The following is a 26,078-nucleotide window of genomic DNA, read 5'->3' as shown; positions in this document are numbered from 1 at the left end:
GATGGAAAAAAAATTGTTCCTGGTACTAATTAAGATATCAAAATAAATTCGTGGCGTCCCTCTTGTCAGATTTTCGGGCATGCATGCGACGAAAACTCAAATAGAAGAAAGCAAAAACAACTCACCGTTAGCCCCGAACATGGAATGGTGCATGTACTGGTTTTGTACCCCGTAGTTGGCGTTATTCCCCAACGCGTACAACTGCTGGAATAACGTCTCGGAATTTTCTTCCTGTTCTCCCTTCTGGACTTGCATCCCGGCCATTTGGAGGAGTTGGAGGTGGGTGTTGTTGTTGAGGTTTTGTGGAGGATTCGTCGTCGAGTCTGCACTGACTGAGGACGCCCCAGGAAGCGGGGGCACCGTGAACTCGCCCTCGTTCTCCTTACTCGTGTTCTCCAGATGCATTTTAACGTTAGCAATGTGGCTCTTGGTGAAAATGTGGTCTTGGATGGAGTACTTGTGCGAGTATTTGAAGTTGCAAAACTTGCAGTCTTCGGGAAGGACCGGGTTGTCGGAATCGGGGGCTCCGAGCACTTTCTGCAGGGCGATTTTACTCTTCTTCTCTTTAGCGCGCGCGTTTTGGAACCACACCTGAACGACGCGTTTGGGGAGTCCAATTTCGCGGCCTAACATCTCGCATTCGGCCATTGTGGGAGTCTTGTAGTCGGAGAAAAGGGATTTCATAACTTTGACTTGGATGGAGGACATTTGGGTGCGAAATCGCTTGGTGCCGGTGTTGTTGTGGTGGCGTTGAGTGTTACTTTGGGTGCTGCTGGCGGGGGACGTGGGGTTGCTTTCGTCGTCGAAAATTTCGGTGGTTTCAGACATCGAATCGCTTCGTTCGTCACAGAGTGACCGTTCGCTTAAATCGGTCAAAGGGCCAGGATCACAAATTGTTCGTTCGTGGTCTAGTGAGACTTTCATCGGTCGCGATAAATCCACAGGTTTCGACAGATCAAGAGGAATCTCTCCCTCTTCTTTCCCTGATTTGATTTCACTTTTATCACCATTTGAGGACGAAGCGTGCGCTTGCAGTTCGCTAATGTAGCGTTTCATACTCTCCTCGTAATACTTTTTGATGGAGTTTTCCATATCTGGGTGCAAAGTGGGAAAAAGTGGGGGCATCATATTCGGATTTTGTTGGAACTTGTTGTCACCACCTGAACTAAGACTAGGAGACGACTCTAGACTAACTTCCTCATCGGGGAGGGCGTCAATGTTGACTTCCCCTCTAGCCGCATGTTTCGTCGTCAAATGAGACTCTAGCGCTGATTTCACTTTGAATAGTGCGGGGCAAAAGGGGCATCGCTTGTTGATTACTTGTGCATGCGCCCGAAATTGCCCTTTTCGTTCCCTAGCCCTCGTGTTCTGAAACCAAACTTGCACCACTCTTTTTTTTAACCCGACTTCTCGTGCAATGTTCTCCAACATTTTCCTCGAAGGGTTACTCTCGATTTGGTACTTTTGGTACAGATAGTCCAACTGTTCGGGCAAAATTGTCGTTCTCAATCTTTTATCTTTCGGCTGATCGGAAGTATCGCTCTCAACCTCAAACTCCTCGAGCTTCCGCTTTGGCCCCGCCACATTATTCAACATGTTCATCAGCGGATGTTGAATATTCTGTCCCGAATTTTTGGCCATGTCCCCCAGATTCGCGTTCAACTGTTGCAGTTGGGCGTGCTGTTGGAGAATCCCAAAAGGGGAATCGGGAGGATATGTCGGAAATAAATTCGGATTCATGATGTGAACGAGTTGGTGTTCCCGCCATAAATCAAATCGGGGAAAAACCAGATTGCACTTGTCGCATTGAAAGGTACCCTCTTTGTTATTGTCGCTCGCTGATGGTGACGACGGATAGGTACCACTGTTCGAAGTAGGGGTTGTTGAAGGATTGGGTTGGATGGGACTTTGCGATGGGTTTTGTAGCTGAGGACTGTGTTGGATGTTGTTTTGTTGTTGCTGTTGTTGCGACTGTTCGACGATTGTACTCGAATTCGAATCTTCGGAACTCAAAACAGCGGCAATTTGGGCTGCGGCAGCCTGTGCTTGCGCCGATCTCTTCGCATCTTCTTCTTTAAAACAGTGGGTTTTTTGGTGTCGGATCAATTCGTAGTATCTTTGGAACACGAGGAGGCATTTTTTGCACTGATAGTTCAGTCCCGGTGTGCGCTGAAATCGATTGGCACCGCTTTCGTCTCCGATTCCGGGTGCTGGTTCAGCTGCCGGTTGGTTCTCGTAGACTTTTCGTGCCTTCTGTCTGGCGTTTTGGAACCAAACGACAATCACTCTGGGACTCAAATTCAATAATTTCGATAAATATTCAAGATCGTCATCTTTGGGATAAGCGTTGTTTTCGAAAAATTCTTGCAACACTTTGATTTGATAGTCGGTGAATCTCGTCCTGTTTGCCCTTTTGCCGGTGGAGCCGCACGAACCTTGACTTTGGTTATTGTAGTCGCGATTCGGACTGAGACATCGGTTTGGGGTTAGGGGGAGCATGGCTTGAAGGTTGTTGGGGTTGGGAAAATTTTGCTGATTGAGTTTTGGTGGTGGTAGCATTGGACTTGTTAGCCCATGATGGGTGGTCGATGTCGACATGTTCATTGCTGGGGTGCTTGTGGTGAGAGTGTCCCCGAGTTGTGACGCGATGATTGAAGTTAGGGTTAGGTTGTTAGGAGTGGAAGGGGCACTGACTTGCGACAGGTTGAGATTGTCTGAACTTGCGACCGAGGTTGCGGGACTTTGGGGTGGGAGATTGAAAATGTTGGGTTTTTCGTCGATGGTTTCTTGGGGTTTGTCTTCAAATTTTTGCGGTTCATCTGAGGGTTCTTCTTTTTCGGTTTTGATTTCTTTCGTGTCCGGAGTGGTGCTTTTTTTACTCGTGTCTTCCGTGGAGCTCCCGGAGCTGTTTAAAGGCATGACTTTGGCTTCTCCGGTCTTTTCGTATTCTTCCAGATTGAGTGTGGTCGAAGGCGGGTTGTTGAAGTTGTACGGGCTGTCTTTGTTTCGTTGTCTCTCTTTGAAGAGCGTGTTTCTGAACCAATGCTTTATGACTTTGGGCGGAAGGCCGCTCTGCGATGCCATCTCATGGATCTGTTCCTCTGATGGTGAGTTGTTTATGTCGAAGTGCGCTCGCAAAATTTTCAACTGATCGTCGGTGATGCGCGTTCTTGCGCGCTTCTGATTCGCAGCAGCGTTAACGGCCTGAGTAAAAGAGAAGAAAAAACGACAATGCATAAACCTCGCATTATTCCACTGTCGATATTATACAGATTTATACGTTCTCAATACGCGATCCGTAAATACACACAGGCCTTAATAAATTTGAACAAATTGGCAATAAATCAATTACGATAATTATCACAATGCAAGGCTACATCGTACAAACAGCAATTAAAATAATCAACAGTCGGATCGAAACTGACGCTAATAATTGTCAGATCTCGAAATCTATAATTATTCGACTGGTGTTCTATGCGTGTAATTTAAAATACCAAACGAAAAATTACCAACGATGCACTAAAACTCTCCGACGGTACAAACTACTCATTAATGGAATTATACGCCGATAATCAATTTTATGAACGGTCGGGAACTTTAATTAGTAATACGTGAGGAGGCCAAAATACAAAGAACGACGCCCAGAACGTTTAATTACCAAACACGATAAAACACCGATTACAGAGCGTCCCAATTACAAATTCCATTTTTGTCAGCGTTTGAAAAAGACGACAAACGTGATTTACAAGAATTATGACGATGGTAAAATAGATGGCGACATCAAACAGAACGATAAACTATAAACTTTAATAATTAATGCCGCAAAACAGAAAAAAAAACTAAGTAAATATCAGGTTTGCAATAAAATCAATGGTTATGTTCGTAGCAATAGAATTTTATTCAATTTTGCTTAAACATCCATAAAAATCTTGATTGTCATACTAGTGGACGTCTCTTTTTAGTATGGTATTTAAAAGTAAAAAAAAAATATGAAATTAGTACAATTTTAAATAACAATCAAAACTAGCACATAAAATGTGTTTAGCACGAAGATGCATTTATATTGATATTATACAGATTTTATTATAATTAGTAAACGGTGGTCAATCGGGGGTAAGGTGACAAGTTAAGAATAATGGTGACATACGTAATTCGATAAAATATTTACATAAAATAAATCTTTTCAAATGTGCGAAATCAACAACAGTTGATCATTTTTTTTGGTAAAATTTGTTAGAGTTCAAAAATTTATACCAATAATAAACTACAATATCCATCATTTTTTCATAGAAATGAAATTACTCCAAATAAATAAATACCAAAAGGACAACAAATTATGCGTATTCAGAATTTTAAAAAATAAATAAATGAGTACAGAAATTATTCCTAAAAATAATGCAACTGATTTCTTTAGAAACAAATTTATGTAGAAAATCTGGAACCAATTTTTTCTTGATGGAATATTTCTATTACTGTATCTCTAACCTTGTTAAATTACGACTATTTGTGTTGTTTTTTGTAATTCTCAGTTTAAAAAAAGCCGTTGACAACTTAATTAAGACATTAACTACTAGCCTAGAGAATAAAACAAGAATTTAATTAAACACTTCCGATTAATTTCAACAAAAATAGACAATTTTAAGCAATAACAAGCCCAGCATGAGGTGAATTGCAACTAATGAGTATCTATAAAAAATTAGAAAACCGGTTGGTGGCATATTCGTACATTTGTCTGATAATTAATTAAATTATAATTTGAACATAATTAGAAAGAAACCTAATTGAGACATCCGACTTTCATCAGCCACACGAAATTAACAACCCGAAAAAATGCAACAAAAAAATTCAGAGTTACAAACAACAATTTTAATTTGTCTCTTATTGAGTCAATCAACAACTTGAGGTTAACGTACAAATTCAGTTCATCGGCTTCTGTTTAAAATTTCCCAGTAGCAATTAGGGTATTGAATGTTAAATATTATAAGCCTTTAAGCTTTACCTCTTTAGTTACCTGAGAAAATTGGTAAAGTTTCGTGATGCAGATAATAGAAATGAAATTTTTGCAAATTGTAATTGGAACACTCTGTGTGATAACGAAAAAGAAAATGCCGAAATGCAAAAAATGGAGACTCACCGCTTGTTGCTGCATCATCGCCTGCTGCTTGGCCATCATCGCCTGCTGGTCTTGCGGTCCGAATTGCGCCATGGGATCGTAGGGAGGCGGCGGCATCATAAGGGGCACTAGCGGCGGCTGGAGATTCATCGCTGCGAGAGCATTGAGCCCTAGAGGCAGCCCCATGCCCATCATTTGCATCATGGGATTTAAATTGAGCTGTTGCAAGTGCATAACGTTGAGAGCAGCTTGCATTTCTGTCATTTGTTGGGCTAAGGCCATCGGATTTTGCATCGTTTGCGCGATCATCGCTTGAATGTTGGCCGGCAGCGAGTCGGTGCTGCTCGCCGGCGTCGTCGACGACGTCGGCGTCGACGGCGCCGTGGAGGCCGCCTCCGGGGGTGTCTGCAGGCTAAGCTTGGCGTGCAAAGCGTCTTTGGACTCGTCGTCCTTTTCCGGCGTGGCGTCGGCGCCCGGACTGGAGACGGCGGGCGTCGCGACCCGGGGCTGGCTGTTTATCGTCGAAGACGTCGCCGCCGTCACAACCACCGTTTTCTTTTCGTATTCGTTCTTGAACTGTTGGGCATACTGTTCTAAGAATTCTAGTGGCACTAAATCTTTGTGTACTTCTTCACAGTGAGACTTTAACACCCACACGCTAGAGAACTCTTTATTGCAATGTTGGCACGTGGATCTACTTACTTCGGGTAAGGTGCTTTCGGCGTCGTCCTCGGCTTTGGCCTCGGGGGGCTGCTCCGGGGGCGGCGTGCGGGCCTTCTCCTCTTGGCGCTGATGGCGCCGCTGGTGGCTCTCGTTATATTGCATCACCAAGTCGAAGCCGAAGCTTTCCAGCAAGTGCTTGTACATGTGTGAGCCCGTCTTCTTGGGCATGCTTAGTCGGAGGACGGCGTCCTCGTGTTCCCCAGGAGGCGGACTTTTGGCCTGGCCAGGCTCTTGCGCCGATTGAAAGATGGCCATCGGCGCCGCAAACATGCAGTACAGCTGCTGGTGTGCACTCAACTGCTCTTGCGAACCGAAAACGGCACCGCATTTCGGACAGCTCATCATCCCTTGGCTACCTGCTGTCCCAGGTGAACCCGGGGTGGGAGATGTCTTCTCCCCTCCACCCGGGACGGGGCTGCTTTGTTTCGGAGACTGCAAGGCATCGGGCTGCTCGATCAACGGCTTCGAGAGGTCTATCTGCCCTGCCATCGCCAAGTCCTGCAGTTTACTAGCACGCGTTTGATGCAAAACACTCCTCATATGAATGTCCAGAGTACTTCCTTGCGTGTACGCCACTTTGCAGATATTGCATCGGTACCTCTTCTTGTCGTCTTCTTCGCTCGAAGTACTTTTAGGTGTCAGAGTCAAATTCTGAGCTTGATTTCCTATGACGGGGGACACAGCCGGGTTATTATTGTTGTTTTGTTGTTCTTGCATCGCTCGCTTTAATTTGTGCAAATGACTAACTGAATTGTAATGGACTAGGAGTATATTTTTTTGCGTGAAACTTTCTTTACAAACGTCGCATTTGTAAGGCCTATTAGGGTCCAGGTACTTTTCCATCGGATAACTCAATTTTTCACCTTTTCGGTGTAGAAGGGTTTTATTATGAGCGGTCAAATAACTTTGTCTCGTGAACGCTACTTTACAACGGTGACATTTGTATTTTCTATTCGGATCGTTGTAACTATCTTCAGCGATCGCTTGACTATTCAGGTAGTCTTCTAGGAACTGTTGATCTTTATAAATAATACTATCATCCGAATTTTCCCCATCGTTTTGATTACTATCGTCGTGGCTGGTATTCATCTCTTTACTGTCGTCGCATTCCATTGGCTCTTCTTCCCCAACAAGCGACTCCTTTTTCAAAATATCGTTCGTCGAACTATCCAAAACTTGTCCTTGTAATCCGGCCAAAAGCAGCGGATTATTCATCAAACTCTGTTTATACGCACTCAGTTCTTCGTCAGTCAATTCCGAATGAACACTCTCGACATGCTTGTGCAAAGCCACCAGCGACCTAAAACTCCTCCCACACAGTACACACTTGGTCGCATCTCTGATCATATGGTACTGCGAATGCAATTGCAACTTCTCCAAAGTCTTAAACGCCAACGAACACTGGTTGCACCGATATTTATACACGTGCTTCTCCGACACCGACATATTCGTGATGGAATTTTTCGCATGCACGTCTTTGAAATGCATCTGCAGCGTGTTGGCCGTCGGAAAAAACTGATTGCACCCTTTCTTCCAACACACGTATCCCGGCCCCGACGGCGTCTGCTTGATCTCCAGGTGCCCCGTCTCGTTCTGGTGTAGACACAACTCGTCGATATTCTTGAACGTCTTGAAGCACGTCCCGCAGCGCTCCGCCTCGAGCTCGTTGTTGTCCTCGCTCGGCGACAGCAGGCCCTCGTCGCTCTTCTCGTGCTCCTGCTTCGAGTCCTTGGAAGACACCGACGTGGGGGAGACGTGGGGGTTGGCGCCGCTGTTGAGCCAGTGGCTCTGGTCGACGAGCATCAGCAGCCGCTGCAACCCCTCCGAGTTCACCGAGTGGATTTGCATCACGTGGCGCTCGAGGCTGGAGCGCTCCTTGAAGGAGTCCTGGCAGAGGGGGCACTGGAACGCGTGCGAGTCCGTGGAAGCGCTGGTGCCGTGCTGGGCGAGGACGTGCGCCTGGATGCGCATCTCCGAATCGCTGCTGTACTCGCAATAGGGACACACGTGGTGCTGAGGAGAGGATTCGGATGAGGGCTCTTCGTTGTCTTCGCGAGGTTCGGATTTGATGGGGTCGCGGCTGGAGTCGACTTGACTGAGATCCGAGTTTACGCTGTCGCGACGCTCTGTCGAAAAATCGCTAATTTCAAACCGTGGGATCGAGTTGATAAAACAGATTGGGTTACGCGGAGTAAGGCACAATTTAACAATGTAAAATAACAATATCGGGGAATAATTGGCGTGATTATTGCTTCGAGTGTGATAAATGATTTGCTAGACGTTATTTCATGGTGAATTGTTTTGTCGCAGACTGGATCTTGAGAACAAATTTTATCGTAAATTATTGTAAGAACTTAATTACGGGCAAGAAGATACCACGATTGTCATTTCCTAAAACAATTAAATAGCTTCTGATTATGTCCAACATAAAGAAATTAAAGATCACAAATCTTAAGTTTGCAAAAGATCGAAATATACTTGAAAACATTCAAATGTGAGAACAAAAAAAGGTTGTTTTAAAATATGGTACACTATGGTAATTCCATTAGAGGTGGCCCAGCGAGTAATTTGATGACCGATTGTAATTATTCTGTTGCAATGCAATTTAGGCGCCTGTTCGTCATACCAGGTAATAAGTGTTCATGTCATTACTCATTAGCAATAGTGATGTGAAAACACAATGTGAAAAGCAACCAGAAATTAAGTTATATCTAATATAAGTAAAATTGATTTCATGCTTAAAATTTATCGTTAACTAAACCATGCCTTCTTTTTTGAAAAAAATCCTAAACTGTAATTGCAAAAGGCAAATTGCAAAAATTTAAGATTTTTTAACTCCAAAAAAAAGTTTTTGAGAAAGTATTTTACATTATTATTCCTCATAATCATCTACACCACAAAGAACAACAAACACTGAAGCTTTTAGTCAGCATTTAAAGAAAGAAAACGCAATTCAGAAGGTGAACTTAAACCAGTATACTAAGTATCTCTGTGGGGAAGACCCGAATCTGTTTTTTTTTCTATACTTGGATTACTGAAGTGATTTTCCACAATGCTCTGAACTTGGAATTCGTTAATTTTGAGACACCTCTTAAATTTGTTGTAATTAAATGCAGAGTATCATTTTTTTAATTTTATTTCGAACGTAGGAAGAATTACATACGATATGTTAAATCTTTGAAACATTATTGTTTAAAAATAAATTTAGAAAAATAAATAAACTTTACATAAAATATTGTTTCACGGTTTTTGTGAAAAAGGTAAAAAAATATGTATTAAAATAACTTTAGGTTTGTTTTGTTCGATTTTGGAAAAATGTGTAAGTATGAGAAAAGCTATAAAATGTAGACACGTTTTTTTTTAAACCGATTATAAGGATTTAGATTCGAACTAAATTACGAAGACCATCTATATAACTTAAAAAAAGACTTACTTTTTGGCTTTGATTAATGTGGAATATTTAATATATTTCTTCTAATGAAAACTTTAAAATTTTGTTGCATTAGGTGAGAAATTATTTTTTTATTTTTTTAAAGAAAAGTTTTCGATAATTTGTTATTTTCCTGTAATCAATAGAACCGTAATTATATAATTGTTCTGATTAAAAAATATCCTCTCTGTAGTGTCAAAAATATTTTTTTTGAAATCTAAAAAAAATGTGGGCCATGTTAACCCCCATGTTATGTACCCTACCTCAACAATGTTTATTGAATTAAAATTTTTTTAATAATTGGCTGGGCTAGGCTTTTTAAACAAAAAATAGGGTAGCTGCACATATTTAAAGTTTAATAAATTACGAGAATAACAGTTTTCTGTTTGTAAAACAGAAATCAAAATACAACAAATTAAAACTCGGATTTTGGAAACATTTAAATTATGAAACGTTAAAAACTTTTTGTGTGAAACGCGTGCCGAGAGAACAACTTTCCAAAGCTTAGTTCGGGTATTTTTTAATCTGTGTGCCTAGGCTTGAGTAGAGATGGTAGAAATTGTTGGGGGTTTGTAGTGGATTAACAAGTGTCTTCCTCGGGCGATTAGCTCCGTCCCCTTTCTTATCGTTCGATCGCTCCGTTTTCGGTCTTGAAATGAAACAATGCTTCTTTTGCGCGCACAAAACGGTCCAAGCTTGCGAGCAGCAAACAATAACGAGTGTCCCGAAGCCATGTTTGTTTCGGAGAAAGCGTCGAGAGGTGGAATTTAGGCGTGCATTGTGTTACGGTAATGACAGGGATTAACGGTGTGAGATGTAACTAAAACACCGGGCCCCAGTGACAATAAGAACAATCGGTTTAGAGGTCCCCTATTGTGTTTACGGCGGGCTCGGGGGCCTCGTCCCCGCCTCGTAACAGATCAAAAATATTCCTAATTACACATGGAATATATTTTTATTAAAAATCCCCACAATTACGGCAACACCAGGCAGACGGCCTGGGCCCTTCGGTGACGCCGAGGGTGCGAAACACATGCACGAAATGGATAATTAAACTTATAAACCTTAAATACACAATGTGATATTTCATCACGATAACTGTACGGCCATTGTTTGGAAAATACAACGTTGCGACGGACCAATTTCGATTCGACGGAGAGAAACGGCCAATTATTTACACGAAAATTCCGAACAAATTATCCTATTCGGTTAAAAGTCACAAATTACACGACCGAAATTACATCGTAACGTAATTTGATTTGGATTTTGGTGAAATGTGGATAAGGTATAAAGTAGACGTTATTAAAAGCAATTTTCTACGGTTTTGGGACACGAAACGCAAATTTCGCGGACTTTGCACGCCCTCCAGTGACACAAACACAAACTGGAAAACCTCCGAGTCCAGATTTTCCATTTTCATAAACCCAAAACTAACAGGCTTTAGGTCAAACCAACTAAATTGTTGATTTTGTATTTTTTATGTTTATTTCAAGTTCTTGTACTGATTTTGTTTTCTAGTTTGAAAAAATATTGCGCTTTTTGAATGTAAAAGACTAAAAGTTTCCTGATTTTTTTTAATAGCGTTATTACAGTTCTTTGCTACTCTAAGAATTTAAAATTCGAAATAGATCACAAATTGTATCATCCACCAGCAGAAATCATATTCCACAGTTAAATTAAAATATTTAATTTTATTGTTGTGTTAAGTTGATCCTAAATCGTTTTTCGATTTTGTATATTGAATAATAATATTAGTCTCGTGGAAAACTACATTTTCTGTTCCACAGTTTTCTTTAATAAGAAAAAAAACGACCGATATAGTTTGTAGTTATTACAGTAAAAGATATACTGTACTTTTATTTTATTTATTATATTAAAAGTTATAAATTTACAAATTTTTATTTTTTAAACGTTGACGCCACTTTTTATGGCTTTAACGTGGAACAATTGTTTAATTTGTTAATTCAATTTTTACGGAAAAAATCATACCTACGTAGCTAATTTTTTCAATGATTGATTTTTTCTTGTTACTGGAATTACAAAAGAAAATTATTATCAAAATAAATCTTTCTTGCAATTACTACAACACTGTGGTATTTTATTTGTAACTGTCACATTTTTATTAAATAAATAAAAGTTTGATGACTCTTATCAAAACACTTGTAAATAGATTTTTTTGAGTGGATAACCCTTGATTTGAAGCTACTCTATCAGATTATTCGAGTGGAACATAATCTCTCGACTTCAGGCGATATTGTAGTTACATAAATGTAGATTTATTAACAAAGTACGAGTAACTAAAAATAAAAGATGTGTAAAAACAACGAGTGTAAGTGAATAAGCTCTGTTTACAGGTAAACTTCCTCACAACGACCTTGACAGTCTATTGTACTATGTATTATTTTATTTGAAGAATTGTATTCATGGTTTACCTGCGAGAAATAGAAAACAAGACGCTGTTTCTTACACTGTAAGGTGAAAAAATAGTTGAGTTAAATGGTTTGCAAACACTTCGCGGTATGAAAGTAGAAGGAAGCTGCCGTTAAGATATCCTCAATAATTTACCAGATAAAAAGGAAATACATATATGAGATAATTATTAAATTTACAATAATAGGATAAAATACGTCAAACGAAAAATATAAGATTTATGCCAAGTCGTTCTGCTGGTGACGCTTATTAAATTTAATCTTGAAAAATTAGTTCCGCTTCAGTTATGTAAATACTTTATGTATAGGCAGTCCAGCCCAGAAAGACAATACCAAGATTTATCGTATTTCCAACACCAACACGACATTCAAATTTGGAAGTTTCGTAACGTAATCGTTTAAAATTTTACAACCAAATCATGAATTTTTCGTTATTTGGTCACATCAGAAGCTATATTATTTGAGTGTTATGTCAAGCAAAACTTCTTGCCGCGTAAAATCGGTCAACCAAAACTGATCACATTTTATCGATTGTTTTCCGAGAAATTAACATAAAAACTGTATAACTTTTAGTCAAATTGGTACGTATTGGGAAATTTTGGTGTTTCATTATTGGCTCATTTTTTCAATTTCATGGCTACAATAAATGCATGAATAACACAAGCGTAATAAAAATTATAAAGCACAAGTAATAATAATTAATTTCGATTGTTTTGCTCAATTAAAAACCGTCGAGATAATTACAAATGAAAAACGTTATCATACACTCACCGGGCGTTTTCTGCTGGTCGATCGGTCCTGGCACGACGTGGAACACCTCTCCGATATCGGGCGAATTCTCTTTTCCTTCGGCTCGTCTCTGTAACTGGTGTAGCTGTTCCATGTGTAGATGTTTCAACGATCGCACGTGCTGCAATAGCGGCAGCCGATTCGCCGCCGAAAACCCGCACAAGGAACAATGAAACACTCTCGGTTGGTCCTGTCTCAAAGCCGCGCACCGCTCCACCAGGTGCTTCAGCAGCGCAACGCCGGCGTCGTGACGTCCCGCCGCCGCATGCAACTGCAACTTATGCGCCGAATTCGTGTAATAATCGCACGCGTTACATCGGATTTGCACGCCGCCCGGAGCCGACGCGTACTTCAACTTCCACTCGTTCCTCGGTCCTCCCTCTTTCACGTGGTTGACATGCTGGAGCCGCTGGAGGTGTTTATCAGTCTTGCAGTGCAGCTGGAAGTTGGCCTTCAGGTTGGTCTTGTACGTGCATAATTTACACACGTAGTGACCGGCCACCATGGCGAGGATCTCCTGCTCCCGGAGGCGGGTCCGGTCCTGCCCCAGGTGCCGGCCCAGCTCCTCGAGGCTGTCGCTGGAGAAGACGTTGCACACGCAGCATTGGTAGGTGCGGTCCGGGTCGGGGTCGGCGGGCTCGGGGGGCGGTTCCATGGTCTCGGGGTTGAGCCCCAGGTCCGAGTGGGCCGACATATCGGGGCCCGGCAGTTGGCCACCGGTCATCATTTGGATTAAGAGGGCTTGGTTGTAGGCCATGTCGGCGAGGGCCGCCTCGGGTTTGTCCCCCAGGGGGTACATGCCGTAGAGGCCCTCCATGTGCTGTTGAGGAGGGTGTTGGTGGTGCAACGCGGAGAGGGTTTGCATGTGTTTGACGTTCTGTTGGAGGACTAACATGTTGTGGGTGTGTTTTTCTGAAGTCATGTGGATGCGGAGGTTGCGAGCTACGTTCGTTTCGTAGTTGCAGACGTCGCACCGGAAGTTGGGTTTGGGTTTGTGGCCGGAACTGACCGGAGAGTGGTGCAGAGGGGGTGCTTTTGGGGATGATTGCCGCGATTCTGTGTTGGGGGCGCCCCCGTTTTGGAGTTCTTGCATGTTGTTGAGGTGTTTGTCGGATTGCATGTGGATGCTGAGGTTGCCTTTGGTCGTCGTTGAATAATTACAGACTTCGCAGCGGTACGGTTTGTACCCACAGGTGTAGGTTTCTCCCCGAGCTAATCGAGGGTGAGGTTGGCCGGCTATGCAATAAATACAACTAGTTTCAGCTTCGGGATGTTTTTCCTTCATGTGTATCTCGAGAGTCTCTTGGTATTTGTAATGCCAATTGCATTTCGGGCATTTGAGAGTCTTGCAGGAATTCCTGCTGTGGACATTAGCTAAACCTGCTGGTCCCAGTCTTCCCGATGCTAAAATCATTTCACATCTGGCACACTCGACTCCCGATGGTCGTCCTTGGAGATGCTCCGGACAGACACCTATCGTGGTTCCCGTCATAAACGCCGGAGGTGGTGCAAAAGGTGGCGACGGCGATTTTCCTGGAGTATTCCTCGACGATGAGCACGGTGGTGTTTCCGAATGCGGCGACGGTCCTTCTTGTCTATTATGCACCGTCGTCACCGACGCCTGCTGGTGGTTCTCCTGACTGGGACCCAAAGGCTCCAACAGTGACACCACTGGCCTTTTTTCCGCCCCCACACATTGCAAAATCGCCGAACAGTCCGCCGCCAACACTTCTCTTTCATTCTCTTTTAACGTCACCCCATGTTCAGCCTGGGCATGATTGGCAAAAGACCTCGCAAAGCCAAAACTCAGCTTGCAAACGAAACACATGAGGATGGGTTTGACGGGCACGGAGGCGGGCCGTGGGGGGCGGGCGTCGCGCAGCGCCACCACGCGGTAGCTGTGCACGGCGGGCAGTTCAGTGGGGCGGGCAGCTTGCCGGAGTAAACGGGAGACGTAGACGGCTTGAAGCGGTGGCACCACCTCGGGGACGACGGGTTGGCTTTCGCCGTCGCTCTCCGAGTCCTCGATGATGTAAGCGGAACCGTCCGGGTTGTAGACGATCTTGCCGGAGAACTGCTCCACGTCCGAGGTGTCTTGGTGGGACATCGCGGGCGATGGCAGACGGGTTGGGGGCGGCGGCGGCGGCGATGCTCCGGGCGCTGCCGGCGGCGGACTCGCCTCCTGTTCGGGACTCATCGCGGCGGCGGCGGAGTCGGAATGGTGATTCTGCCGCGAGGTGCGGCCGCCGAGACTCAGCTCAGTCGCCGCGGACAATGTGGGCATCGCGGCGCATCACATGTTCGCCACCCGGACGCCCTGTAACAACAACAAATTATACAATTTTCGTTCATGCAACGCTGGAAATATGAAAGTTATCACGCGTACCTACGCGGAAACTAATTTTTAAATTCATCAGATGGCGGTTTTTTCCGTTTTCTTCTTATCATGACGGTTTTACAACCGATCGTGAGAAATTAAATAATGAGCGGATCGCATCACGTTATCGCGAATTAAATATTCTTAAATAAACTTTCTAAAGATATACGAATAAAAAATAACGAAATAAAGTAACGTTAAACATTGATTGCACCCAACTTGGATCAATAAAAGGCACTTAAAATAAATAACAAAACGAAACACTAAAAGTTGAAACAGAATTTGTAATTAAAGTAAGTGATATTAAAAGTTTTAATAATGACCTACTCAAGCCTGAAAAAATAAATTTTATAAAAGTTTAAAACTAAAGTTATTTCAATATTGATGTAAAATATTCATGTCAGTCTACGAATAAATTGTTCTGTTTAGGTAATCGAAGCTCAAAAGCACGCAAGACTTTCAGGGTGTCATGAATCATAAAATTCAGCTATAAACTTTATTTAACAATTTCCAAAAATGCTCAACTGTCGCACACTTCAGAGTAAATAATTAATAAATATAAGGAAAGAATAAAAACAAAGTGGTTTCTCAAAATTGTAATTTATTTATCAAATTCTGGGACAGCAGTGATCCTGATATAAAATTTATGTTTGCAACTCCGTCTTATTTTTTGACATTGATCTGATTTAAACTTTCCGGATTTTTTCTTGTGTTACCTAATTAAGCAATAAATATCCAATTAATTAAAGGCGTTGATTAGTTGTATCACAAGATAGAGTCAAGGATATTTTCTAATTAACATGTTCAAAAAGATTTATTTATCGAGATACTACAAACAAACATAAAAAACGGTAGAAAAGTTCAACAAATACGCATAGAATAATAGCTATGGGTTCGCTAACACACGACTTGTATATTATTTATTATACATCGTAACATGGTGTCGGTACAAAACATCACAAAATAGAAGTGTTTCATGTAAGTACACATGTTATTACAAGCCTTTTGATTCAATTCATTTATATTGTCTGCGTATTTGACGGCAACTTTTTAACATGTATAAATTTTGTCCATCTACTTGTAAAAGGTTGTGGTTTTCGATTAGAGAGTGAAAATTTCCCGCGTGGTTCGTGTAAAGCGCTCACTCGTGAGAAATGTTCGGAAAAATGTGGTTAGCAGGAACAAAAAGTCGTAATTATTGGCGTGATTAGAGCCGTGGTGTGGGAATCAGTAATTACAAGTGTTGCATTCGTCCCGACGTTGCCTTATCTTGTGGCCGCATTGGCCCATCAAGGCCGGTCAGCTCTTAATCAAAATTACACATAATTTCGCGATTTTGTAAATAATTGGTGGTTGTTTTTGGGCTTTTTGCACCCATCGATGGTGTTCTAATCCTCTCGCATTCCTTTGTTTGTGAGAGAGCATTAAATATTCCGTTTTTCGTTGAGAGAGAGAATAACGATCTATATAATTGATATCTTCGGGCAACGCAATCAACGATCTAGTGGTTAAATATTCAAGCTGTTGCTCTTGTTGGTACACAACGAGCAACTTTTCCGTACAATATTGGGATCGGAATATTAAAAACGAAATTATATTGTTGCACACGCAAATAATCGGGAATTAATCCGCGACGGACTAACGTCGACGAATCCCCGGGCCAATGCGGACCGATAACTATCGACAATTTGTGGCCATTAAATTTTTTTTACTACGGTCATTTATTTGCTGGAAAGGCTATTATGGACGACGTGTAGGTAAAACGGTGCTCGAATCGAGAAGAAAATTCACCACCCGAGGCTCGGGCCAGATATTGTTATTAACTTGTCAATTAGGACGTGTTTTATTGCGCGTATTTGTTGAAATTAATTATCGAATGAGAGATGCTGCAATCACATGGGAAAAATCACGGGATTTTACACGTTTCGACAAACACTTAACGCGCGTTCTGACCAATTAGCGAGATTTTCAGCGCTTAAACAGGCATTTTAATTAAACATAAATTTGACGACTCTAATTGCGATGCCATAAGCGCGATAATAAAATGTAATTGCGAAAAATAAACGCAGCAAACTCAAAATTTTGTTACTCTTCCAAGCCTAACACAATCACCTGCTGCAAGTTGGAATTTTGTCTGATTTTATTCGTTGAAATTTATTAATAGAAAATCTTCTATTTCAGTTAAATTTAATCCGCATCCCCTTTCGTCCGCCCACTCGTTCTCGTTTCGGAATTTTTTATCAGCATCTAAATAAAAGAATGAAGGATCCGTAAGACAATATCCGTTATAACTCGCCCCGGCTGCATTATGATGAAACACGAAAGCGCGCTGCTAGGGTGGATCTAACTTCATTTGAAGCCCATATGTGAGCCCCATGCATAACTTATGTGCACCCGCTACAATGTATATACGTCTTGGAGTAGCTCCCCAATCCAAGTCCTCCTCGTTTCCTCCATCTCTCCCGGCTCGTATTGCGCTGGCCGACTGGAGACTTCACTTTAATATGTTTTTCTCATAAACTCAAATTTTCGCTGCGAACACGCCAACTCGCCCTTTTAAAAAACGTCTTATTATTGCATAAGGCCAATAATTGGATGAATGGACGGACGCGCTGAATGGGGTTGTAAACGGTGGGCAGGGGCTCGGCCAGGTGGCCCGCAATCCGATGGTCAGAAACGAGAAAAATTCTTAATCAAGTTAGGGATTGTTTGTGTTCTAGAATTCGCTTTTTCTAATTGACGATTTGTTATGGTTTTGTGTTTTTGCGGTGAAACCTTAATCATTTCGAATTGTGTTCTACTGTAACGTAATCTTGGTCGAGTGACGTTATTGTAACCATTTTCTGGTATTAAAATAGTGCGTGTAAGTAATTTAGATTGCTTTCCTGCTTTCTGTGTTATTTAACCAAAATTAAAAAACTATTTATTTAATTTGAAAACTTGGTGGGAACGAATTCGGCGGCTATTTGTGGGTTAATTCAGACGTAAAATTAGCAAAATCGATTAAATTCTCAATATTTCGTGGTTCATCAAATTCGGCAATTACGTGGCTTGGCAAAATTGTGTAAACCTAGCCCTGATCTCGACCTTGAGTCCGCCCCTGCTAAAATTGGCCACTGAAGCGTTGCATTCGAAAGTTGTCTCGTTCGCGTGCTAGCTTTTCGGGAAGAAATCTCTAAAATTAGACGAAATTAGAGACAATTCTCAAACCATTTCACATCGACTAAGTACGAAAATGATGTAACAATGCAAATTGAAATTAGTTTCATGACATGACGAATTATCAAAATTATATCGTTGTTATTTTAATTAATTTTAATGGTTTAAATGCGTCGTTAAATTAATTGATCCCTATTCTTGGGCCGCATCCGCCGTTCCGCCGACGATAATTATTTAAATCGAAATTGTCACGAAAAAACACAGAACGCTTTATAAATAAATTATGGAAAATCGACCAGTGTAACATGGCACAAATTACATGTGACATCCGACTTGTAACTAATGTATTATTTTAACTTGTTTCATATTGATGAAAAAGTTTCTTCGGGGACAACACACACATTGACAGCCATTCACAATCTTATCAACGTAATTACAACCCCGCTTTTTGACGTTTTCGAATAATCGATGCGAGAAGACAACCGATTATTTTTACATTTTTAATTGCTAAATGAATAGAGCGGCGCGGCGGGGGGCGTTTTAATTAAAAAATTTCAAGCAATTCTATTGTCGATTTAGCACACCTTTAATTTAATTTTTTTACTAAAAGATATTGGTTGTAAAATTTATTAAACAAGTATCATTTACTCCTTTAATCCTCTCAGCTGCCACAAGCCATCTCAATAAATTAAATAAAATACCAATAACTTGGCAATGAAAAATTAAATTAAACAAATCGTCCCTCTCGACCAATCGCATTGGAAGCCCATTGCGATGGGCAGCTGTTGCACCATTGGCCCACCTGCACCCCCATTCAAAAATTCGCCCATCGATTTCTCTTCGCCGAATTACCTTTTGTTATTCTTGATTTTAATTAAAGGTAAAATTCCAACGAACGTGAGTCAGTACGACGAAGAAAAAGTAGGGTAAGCCGGGCCGATTAATCACACGAGGAAAAATCGCCGAAAAGTCAACGACTCTCGAGTGCATCATCGGCTGGTTAACACCTGTTAGAGAGTCGAGGTAATTAACAAGAATGTGAAATAATGACATAATGCAGTACCATTTGCGAAATGGTTGGTAGTCGCCGGGAACAGGAGCCGAGTGTAAACAACTAAATCGTTAATTACTGCAAATCGAGTGTGCACTCGCTTTACGACTGTTCGCGTTAAAATTACGACGCAACGCCACGTTAGGCCGGCGCACACGGTCGTAAAAAGAGGGGCCCATTTCGAAAAATGTATTCCACTTTCAAAGATTCAACTATTTCTATTTCTGTATTAAACAATCAAGCTTCAACATCGAAAAAACATCTGAAAGTAGAAATATGTTCCTCGTCCTTATATACTGGCCAAAAATTTTTGAAAATTTAAGCCTGAGCAGTGGGCACTATTTATTCAAAAATTTAATTTAAATAGGTTCTATTCCAAGTGTGGAAATACAAAAAGTATGTATACAGGGTGTTTCACACAACTTTACGAATCCTGCGCATAATGTATGCAAAAGTCTCAAAAGACTAATCAATTTTTCAAAATTTATAATCGAATTCGTATGGAGTATATACTGTAGGCATGAAAAAAGCTCATCCAACTTTTATTTTGTTTCTCCAATAGAAACAATTTTGATGATAATTTAATGCGGATTTGTAGCCGCGAAAATAATGTTTTCGTTTCAACAATAACAAGAATATTAACCCAGAAAATCTAGGTTGAGACAAGTGTGATACATATCATTTTTAAGACTACAAAATTTGGGTTTTTTTGTATGTAGGTTCAGATGATTGTTGACTGTTTTGAAATTCCGTAAGAAAAAATGCATCCCGTTTCGTTTGGTCAATTTATTTCGGCGTTTGCTTGTGTTGTGGTCTCAGTCCGTCCCTGGTCGTGTTTTGGCTACGTCTCGTCTCGAATTCTGTCGACCTTAGCACGGCTCAGTGGCCGTCAAAATTGTCCGGCTGGCCCCCGCACGAATTCCTCTACCTGATGCTTCGCCTTTTTACACTCCCTCTTTCTTCTTGTTGTATAAAACTGTGATTCTGTTTGCTCTGGCGGTGCTGATTTATTAACGCCGATTTGGCGTGCATCAAGCAGGTGTTCGTTCCTCCGGCATTGGAGATTTCGCCGACGAGATAATCTCCAAGAGGCGGACGAGGAAGAACCGCCGAATTTCATTATGAAGACGTCGTGACGGAAGAAGTTACAGCAAACGCAAGAGAAAATTCGGACACTTGATGGCGACCCCCACTTTCACAAATTCGAGAATCGTAACGGTTGTGATAAGGATTCGGACAATACCGGGCCACGGCCGGTGCCTTGGGGGCCGCTCCGTTACGTCAGATTTGATTTTCTTCACCGCGTGTTAATTTCTTCGTGTGTTAACCCTTCGGCTGGCGATCAGTCGGTGATAAACTCGAGTTCGTGCTCCTACCTCGTGTCGTTTCACACCGGAGTGCAACCTTCCACATACACACATACGATAACATCAAGATCGTTTTCGAGATTGGTTTGTTTTGTGAGTGCAAATGAAATCAATGTTTTGTCTTGTCCATAAGCCGAGCGCGGATAATTCGGGCCCGGCTCTTATCTGATCGGGCACGATATTCCTTCATTTCGGGGCATTAGTCTAAGTGAAGTTTTGTAATTAGGCAAGCGGTGAGGTTTTAATGACGATTATCTCCACCAAAAACTAATTTGCTGGACTGTGCAATAGAAGAATTGCCAATCACCGTGGGGAGATTGATCGAATATTCATCAGTTTTTAAGATTGAGATATTTATGGCATGCTTTGTTCCAAATCTAATTCATTGACAAATTTTCTGAAATGTATGAACCACTTTGGGACCGTTATGCTGACGTCAGCGCATTCTGACATTATAAATTTGTGCAATAAAAATAAGTCCGACACCTCGTCAAGCCATTAAACATCAAAAATCAGACATTTATCGACAAAACCATAAATTTACCGACTCGCAGCGCGACATAAAATCGGTGCTAATCAGTACACATTTTTTCAACAATACATGACACTTTTAAAGCAAATATAAGATAAAAATCCAGCAAACTATTCCATCAAAGCCCACACTTGACCTTTGGTTCGAGGAACGCGATCAATCTCTCCCACTGTTTTCTTCGTTCAAACACTGTGTATACTATCTGTAACGGATCAATTTGGCGGTTAATTGAAGCGATGGCTAACAAACAAATCCCCTGATTGTAGTAATTAAGCAATTGCAAAGTTGCGTCGAGCCGTTAAATATATCGAGGGAAAAAAGGGTCGCAACGGATGCATCGGCTACGTTTTAATACGAGTAATGACAATTCGGAATGATTACGGCCGTAATTACTCGACGGCACGCAAACACGCAGGATGGAAGAGAGCCGGACCTGATATATTCGAAATTTATGGCGATTGGGGCCCAAGGCGCGTGGTTCGGACATTACGCCGGACACCTTTGGACATGCGATAACCATCGAGAAACAGGATGTCAAAAATTATTAGGGTTTTGGGCGATTTCGGACAGAATTAAGCGATTTCGAGATTTTTTAAACGGAAAATGTTGGTGCTTCAACTTTTAAACATTTAAGTAAAAAAAATACAATTTTCATAGCATTTTCCAATGTCTTTAACTCTTTTAGAGAATTTAAAATAAAAATTATGTGTAGCTTTTCAGCAATTTTATTAAATTTTCAAAATACAGTGTCCGGTTATGACATATAAAATAAGACGAAATAAACATTTGTTGCAAAAAAACATGAATCCTTTACAAAAAAAGCAATATGTATACTGTGTGAATTATAATAAGTATAGTCCTGCACATATTATCAAGAGCTGATAGTAGAACTCAAAAGTAAAAATTGTCAAAAATAACTCAACTTGTTTCTGAGAAATAAAGAGCTTTAAAAGGCGAATATGTTAAGCACGAACAAAAACTTTAAACTTAGCTTAGTTCTTCAAAATCCATTAAAATGAGTTAAAATTGGCAAAAAAACAAAAAAACAAAGAATTATAAAAATATAAAAATTTTGCATCGATTTTTTTGGGAGATACGACTGAATTTCATTTCTTTAAATCACCGTCTATTAGTCATGTTTTTAGTTAGCAATTCAATAATGTGTCCATCAGTTAACATTTTTCTTGCTGCTTTGTTATTATCAGCTCCGACATATTTCTCCAAATTCGGTGAAAAGTTCGTTATAACGAAAAACAGCATCAAATCTAGTTCGTTGTTAGCGGGTTCGCTATAACCGGTAAAAAATACAATGAGTTTATGGAAAGATTTTCGGCGCTTAAAACATAGTACGTTACATCTGAAAGTTCGTTATAACCGGACCCCACTGTACATAAGACCTTACATCCGGTAAATGGTTGCTTATAAAAAAATATTCATTTGTAAAAATTGGCGTTAAAGAAACATTTTTAACACTTCAGCAGAAAAGTGAACTGTAGAACAGACAAATGTTTTAAAATTACAGGTGTAAGGAGTAAAGCATGTATTAGGTATGTAAATATCCAAAGAGTAGATACGTGTTATTAGCGAAAATATTTCCACTTAAAGCCATGAAATGCTCATAAAATTCGTAGTAGTGAAAAAGAAATTGCTGAATTTTTATGTAACTTTATTTTCTTGGTTACTTTTAATTTTTGCAATTTTAAATTTTCTGATTTGATTGATTTCTGAAATTTTCTCAAACGTTAAAAGGTGCGTGAAGTGTGCATTAAATATGCAAATATGCAAAGTGTGGTTGCGGGCAGTCATGAAACGTTTGGCGAAAATCCGATGGATTAACGTAAAAATTGATTTTTTGTTGCAACTTGAACAACTTTACTTCCACTCCAGATTCTTTAAGTGTTAGACAGTAAAATTTTATATTTTTAGTAGATAATAAAAATAACATTTTATTTTATATTCTCTATATTTTTCTTCAATTTTCGAGTATCTGAAAGTGATAAAAGTGCTACACTCGACACTTTTCTATTTGACAAAATCATTTTCTAGCAATTAAAATTACTTACCGGCTCGGTGATTTGTTTATTTATTTCTAAACATTACGAAATATTTTCCGACAATAGCATTACGCAACGGTGAGTTAATTCGTACAAATACGAGTGTGGGATGATTGAAACCGTCTTCACTAAATACTGTGTAAACAAAACTGGCGAAAAAAGCATTGAAATTTGAGTTTTCAGGTTGGGTGGTCGGATTAACCAACAGTATCCAGTTTTTCAGTGAAACTTAATTTACACCTTAAACCGTTATCATGTCACTGAAAATATGTTCAACTGTCAATTTACGACCTGGCAATTATAAATGACCAAATCATGTTTTGCAAATTAAAAACTTTACATATAAAAATAATAATAAAGAAAACTTTCGTAATTTTTGACACGTGGATTTTGAAACGTTTCGATTAAGTGATCTCTGAACCAGAAAAACAATAGTTTAAAGTGACAAATTAACATATTTACAACTAGCTGGCAGTTTGTTTGAATTACCATAAACATTTTCTAGGGCCCGGTGAAAAACCATCATAATTTGTCTGAATTAAACTATTTCGACACAAGGTGTGAATACGTCCATTTCTGGGCTAAACCGTGCCGAAAACCGCCCATTCCTGCACGGCCACGTGATTTATAACGGTAGGTAATATTAATGAGGCGCGATAAATCGGCCAAGTCGCCCCGAAACATGAAATTATTTACAATGTCGATGACAATACGATTTATCCCCGCGGACGGACTTCCAGAAAATGGGTGGATTCGGTTACGGGTCAACGGTTTTTCACTCGTGAAAGTTAAAATAACTGTAGTGTGGACATTTATAAATCGTGTCGTAAATAAGCCGCCTATCGATTTTTTAACGCGAATTATTTCACTTATATTTCAGAGGTGGTCCCGGCCCGTCTCGCACAATCAGAATTAAAAATTATTACACGAAGCCTCTAAATCGTTAACTGTTTCGCTTTAATAACTCCGAACTTAACAATAGAACCAATAAAAATTCGAAATTCGACGTGTCATCTTTATTATTAGAATTCCACACCCATTTATAAACTGAAAGTTTTCAGCGTCGCGCAAGGCGAAAAAGTGTAAATAGTTCGCGCCTGAAAAAATTCAATCTCTTTGTTTACTCGCTCGGAATGCAATTATTACAAATAATAGTTAATATATTCCGTTTTTAAGAGTTACACGGTGTTGGGAAATGTTCGTATGTTTCTTTGGAAGTTGGCGCAACGGTTATGTAGGTTGTGGTGTGATTAAATAACGCGCACGAGAAGGAAATCGTTTTTACACGCACACTGTGTATATGAAATCGGGTGATAAAAAATCGAGAAAATTCATTACAAGCGGCTCGAGTATAATTTGTTTACTTGTGCAATACAACATTTAGCAAGTAAAATTTCAGACTGGTTAATTTATAGCGGGATAAAATATTAATGACGATTTAAAATTTTTCATACGGTGTCGCAATTTCTACCCTTTCAAAACAGCATTTTCATATTTTTGTATGCGCAATTCTAATCTATCCCCATGGAATAAGTATAATCCTCGATCAATATTTATCTAAACAAACCCATCGAATAAATATTTTGTTTGCTGGTAGGTACTAAAAATGTTTTACTGCGTTTGCAATTACGGTCAAAATGAGACATTAACCGTCCCGGCAGGAAGTTTGTTTAAGAAAATTACCAGAAAGTGTAAAAGTCAACGTTGGGCGGGACACAAAATTGTCATTTCATTCGGTTTTATTATTTCCATCTCTAAGCACGGCGGTATTAAGATTATATAATTGCGATCTGTTTGAATTCCAGAGATTTCGTGCGCTTTTTAAATTCCACGACGCTGAAATATGTGGTAAAAAATGCTTTTTAACCTACAAACAAGAATAAAAATGTTAACCTCGATTTCGCACAATACGAAAAATGAAAAGTTGCTCTCTGACCCGGCACAAAATTTATAAGTATTTGATTACAATTTACGATATTTCGGGTGTGAATAATTGACGATAAATAATCGTCTTATCCGGTTACAAATTTACGGGACACCTGTATCAATCTTTTCTAATCTAATTTGTCGAAATATCGTCCAGCTCGTTCCAATTATAAAGCGTTGCAATCAATTACTTTAGGACACTCGGAACAAATTACGTTTTTGTAGATTTATGCAGATTGGCATTCCGTTAGTTCATTTCGATCGAAAAAACTCGTTTCGATATTTATCTGAAATTTGAAAAGTGTGACTCTGGCTCGATTTGAATAAAGTGATTTGAGTCGTTTAAGTTTTTGCGCTATTTATTTATCAGATAAATCAAGTCGCGACGTTGTGGATTAATTATTTATAAAATCATTGCGCGGCATTAGAATTTCAAACGAGTGTAATGTCGCGATTTCCGCGCGAATTTTTCATGATTCCGATATTGAATTTGATAAATAAAGCCCCGTCGTCCTAAAATTCCGTAAGTGTGAAGAAGCGCTGCAAGTTCTCGCTGGAACAAATGGTGCGTCAAGCCGCATAGCACCGCAACCAGTTCTTCGAGATTCCGATACGCGATAATTATAAAATTCGGTATCGCCGTTTTTCGAAGCATCACATATTCAAGCTGAAAATTTATCTCCCCGAACACGTGTATACGAGACGCTGAATTAATTTCAGCCTTTCAGGCGGCCGGAAATAAGCATATCTACAACGAGGTGGCATCCAATTAAAGCGACATTCCTGAAAACTTGGATCGAATTTTCACGCCTGAAAAATTTGTACGTTTGTGTGTGTTACGCGTCTGACGGAGCATTGCTCTCTCCGGCTACTTTCAGTGAATCACCGCTTAATGAATGAAGCACCCCCGGAACGACCCCAACTGAAACAATAAGGGTTGCACAAGGGTTGCGTACGACCAAACAAAAACACTCGAAACGGTCAAGGTCGAGCTTTTTCAGCAGGAAAACGACACACTGAAACTTTCAGCAGGAACGCGTGCGACGGACGCCGGCAGGTGCTCCAACACAATTCCTGCAACCGAATTCAGGAAAATGTCCCGATTTTCAGGCTTGAAGGCGTTTTATG

General features: G+C 40.4%; 1 protein-coding gene and 1 non-coding gene across 9 annotated transcripts in view; one reads left to right on the top strand and one right to left on the bottom strand.

Moving 5' to 3' along the window:
- Positions 1 to 26,078, bottom strand: part of zfh2 (Zn finger homeodomain 2) — an 84,892-nt gene that overhangs the window by 17,706 nt on the left and 41,108 nt on the right. For 7 of the 8 annotated variants that reach the window (XM_064357363.1, XM_064357351.1, XM_064357353.1 and 4 more), the window contains 3 exons: positions 12,467 to 14,801; positions 5,135 to 7,962; positions 126 to 3,204 (listed from right to left, as the gene is read on the bottom strand). In XM_064357363.1, the coding sequence (XP_064213433.1) occupies positions 126 to 3,204; positions 5,135 to 7,962; positions 12,467 to 14,768 (8,209 nt within the window). In that variant the 5' untranslated portion in view covers positions 14,769 to 14,801. The remainder of the gene's footprint in view (positions 1 to 125; positions 3,205 to 5,134; positions 7,963 to 12,466; positions 14,802 to 26,078) is intronic. The other variant, XM_008193188.3, reaches the window with a different exon arrangement.
- On the top strand, positions 14,502 to 14,578 carry Mir6011 (microRNA mir-6011). Its single transcript, NR_129348.1, has one exon. It is a non-coding gene; the product is annotated as a microRNA mir-6011 (primary transcript).

Source organism: Tribolium castaneum, chromosome 1 (genome assembly GCF_031307605.1).
Source record: "Tribolium castaneum strain GA2 chromosome 1, icTriCast1.1, whole genome shotgun sequence".
NCBI classification, from domain to species: domain Eukaryota; kingdom Metazoa; phylum Arthropoda; class Insecta; order Coleoptera; family Tenebrionidae; genus Tribolium; species Tribolium castaneum.
This window is presented reverse-complemented; position numbering and strand designations above follow the sequence as displayed.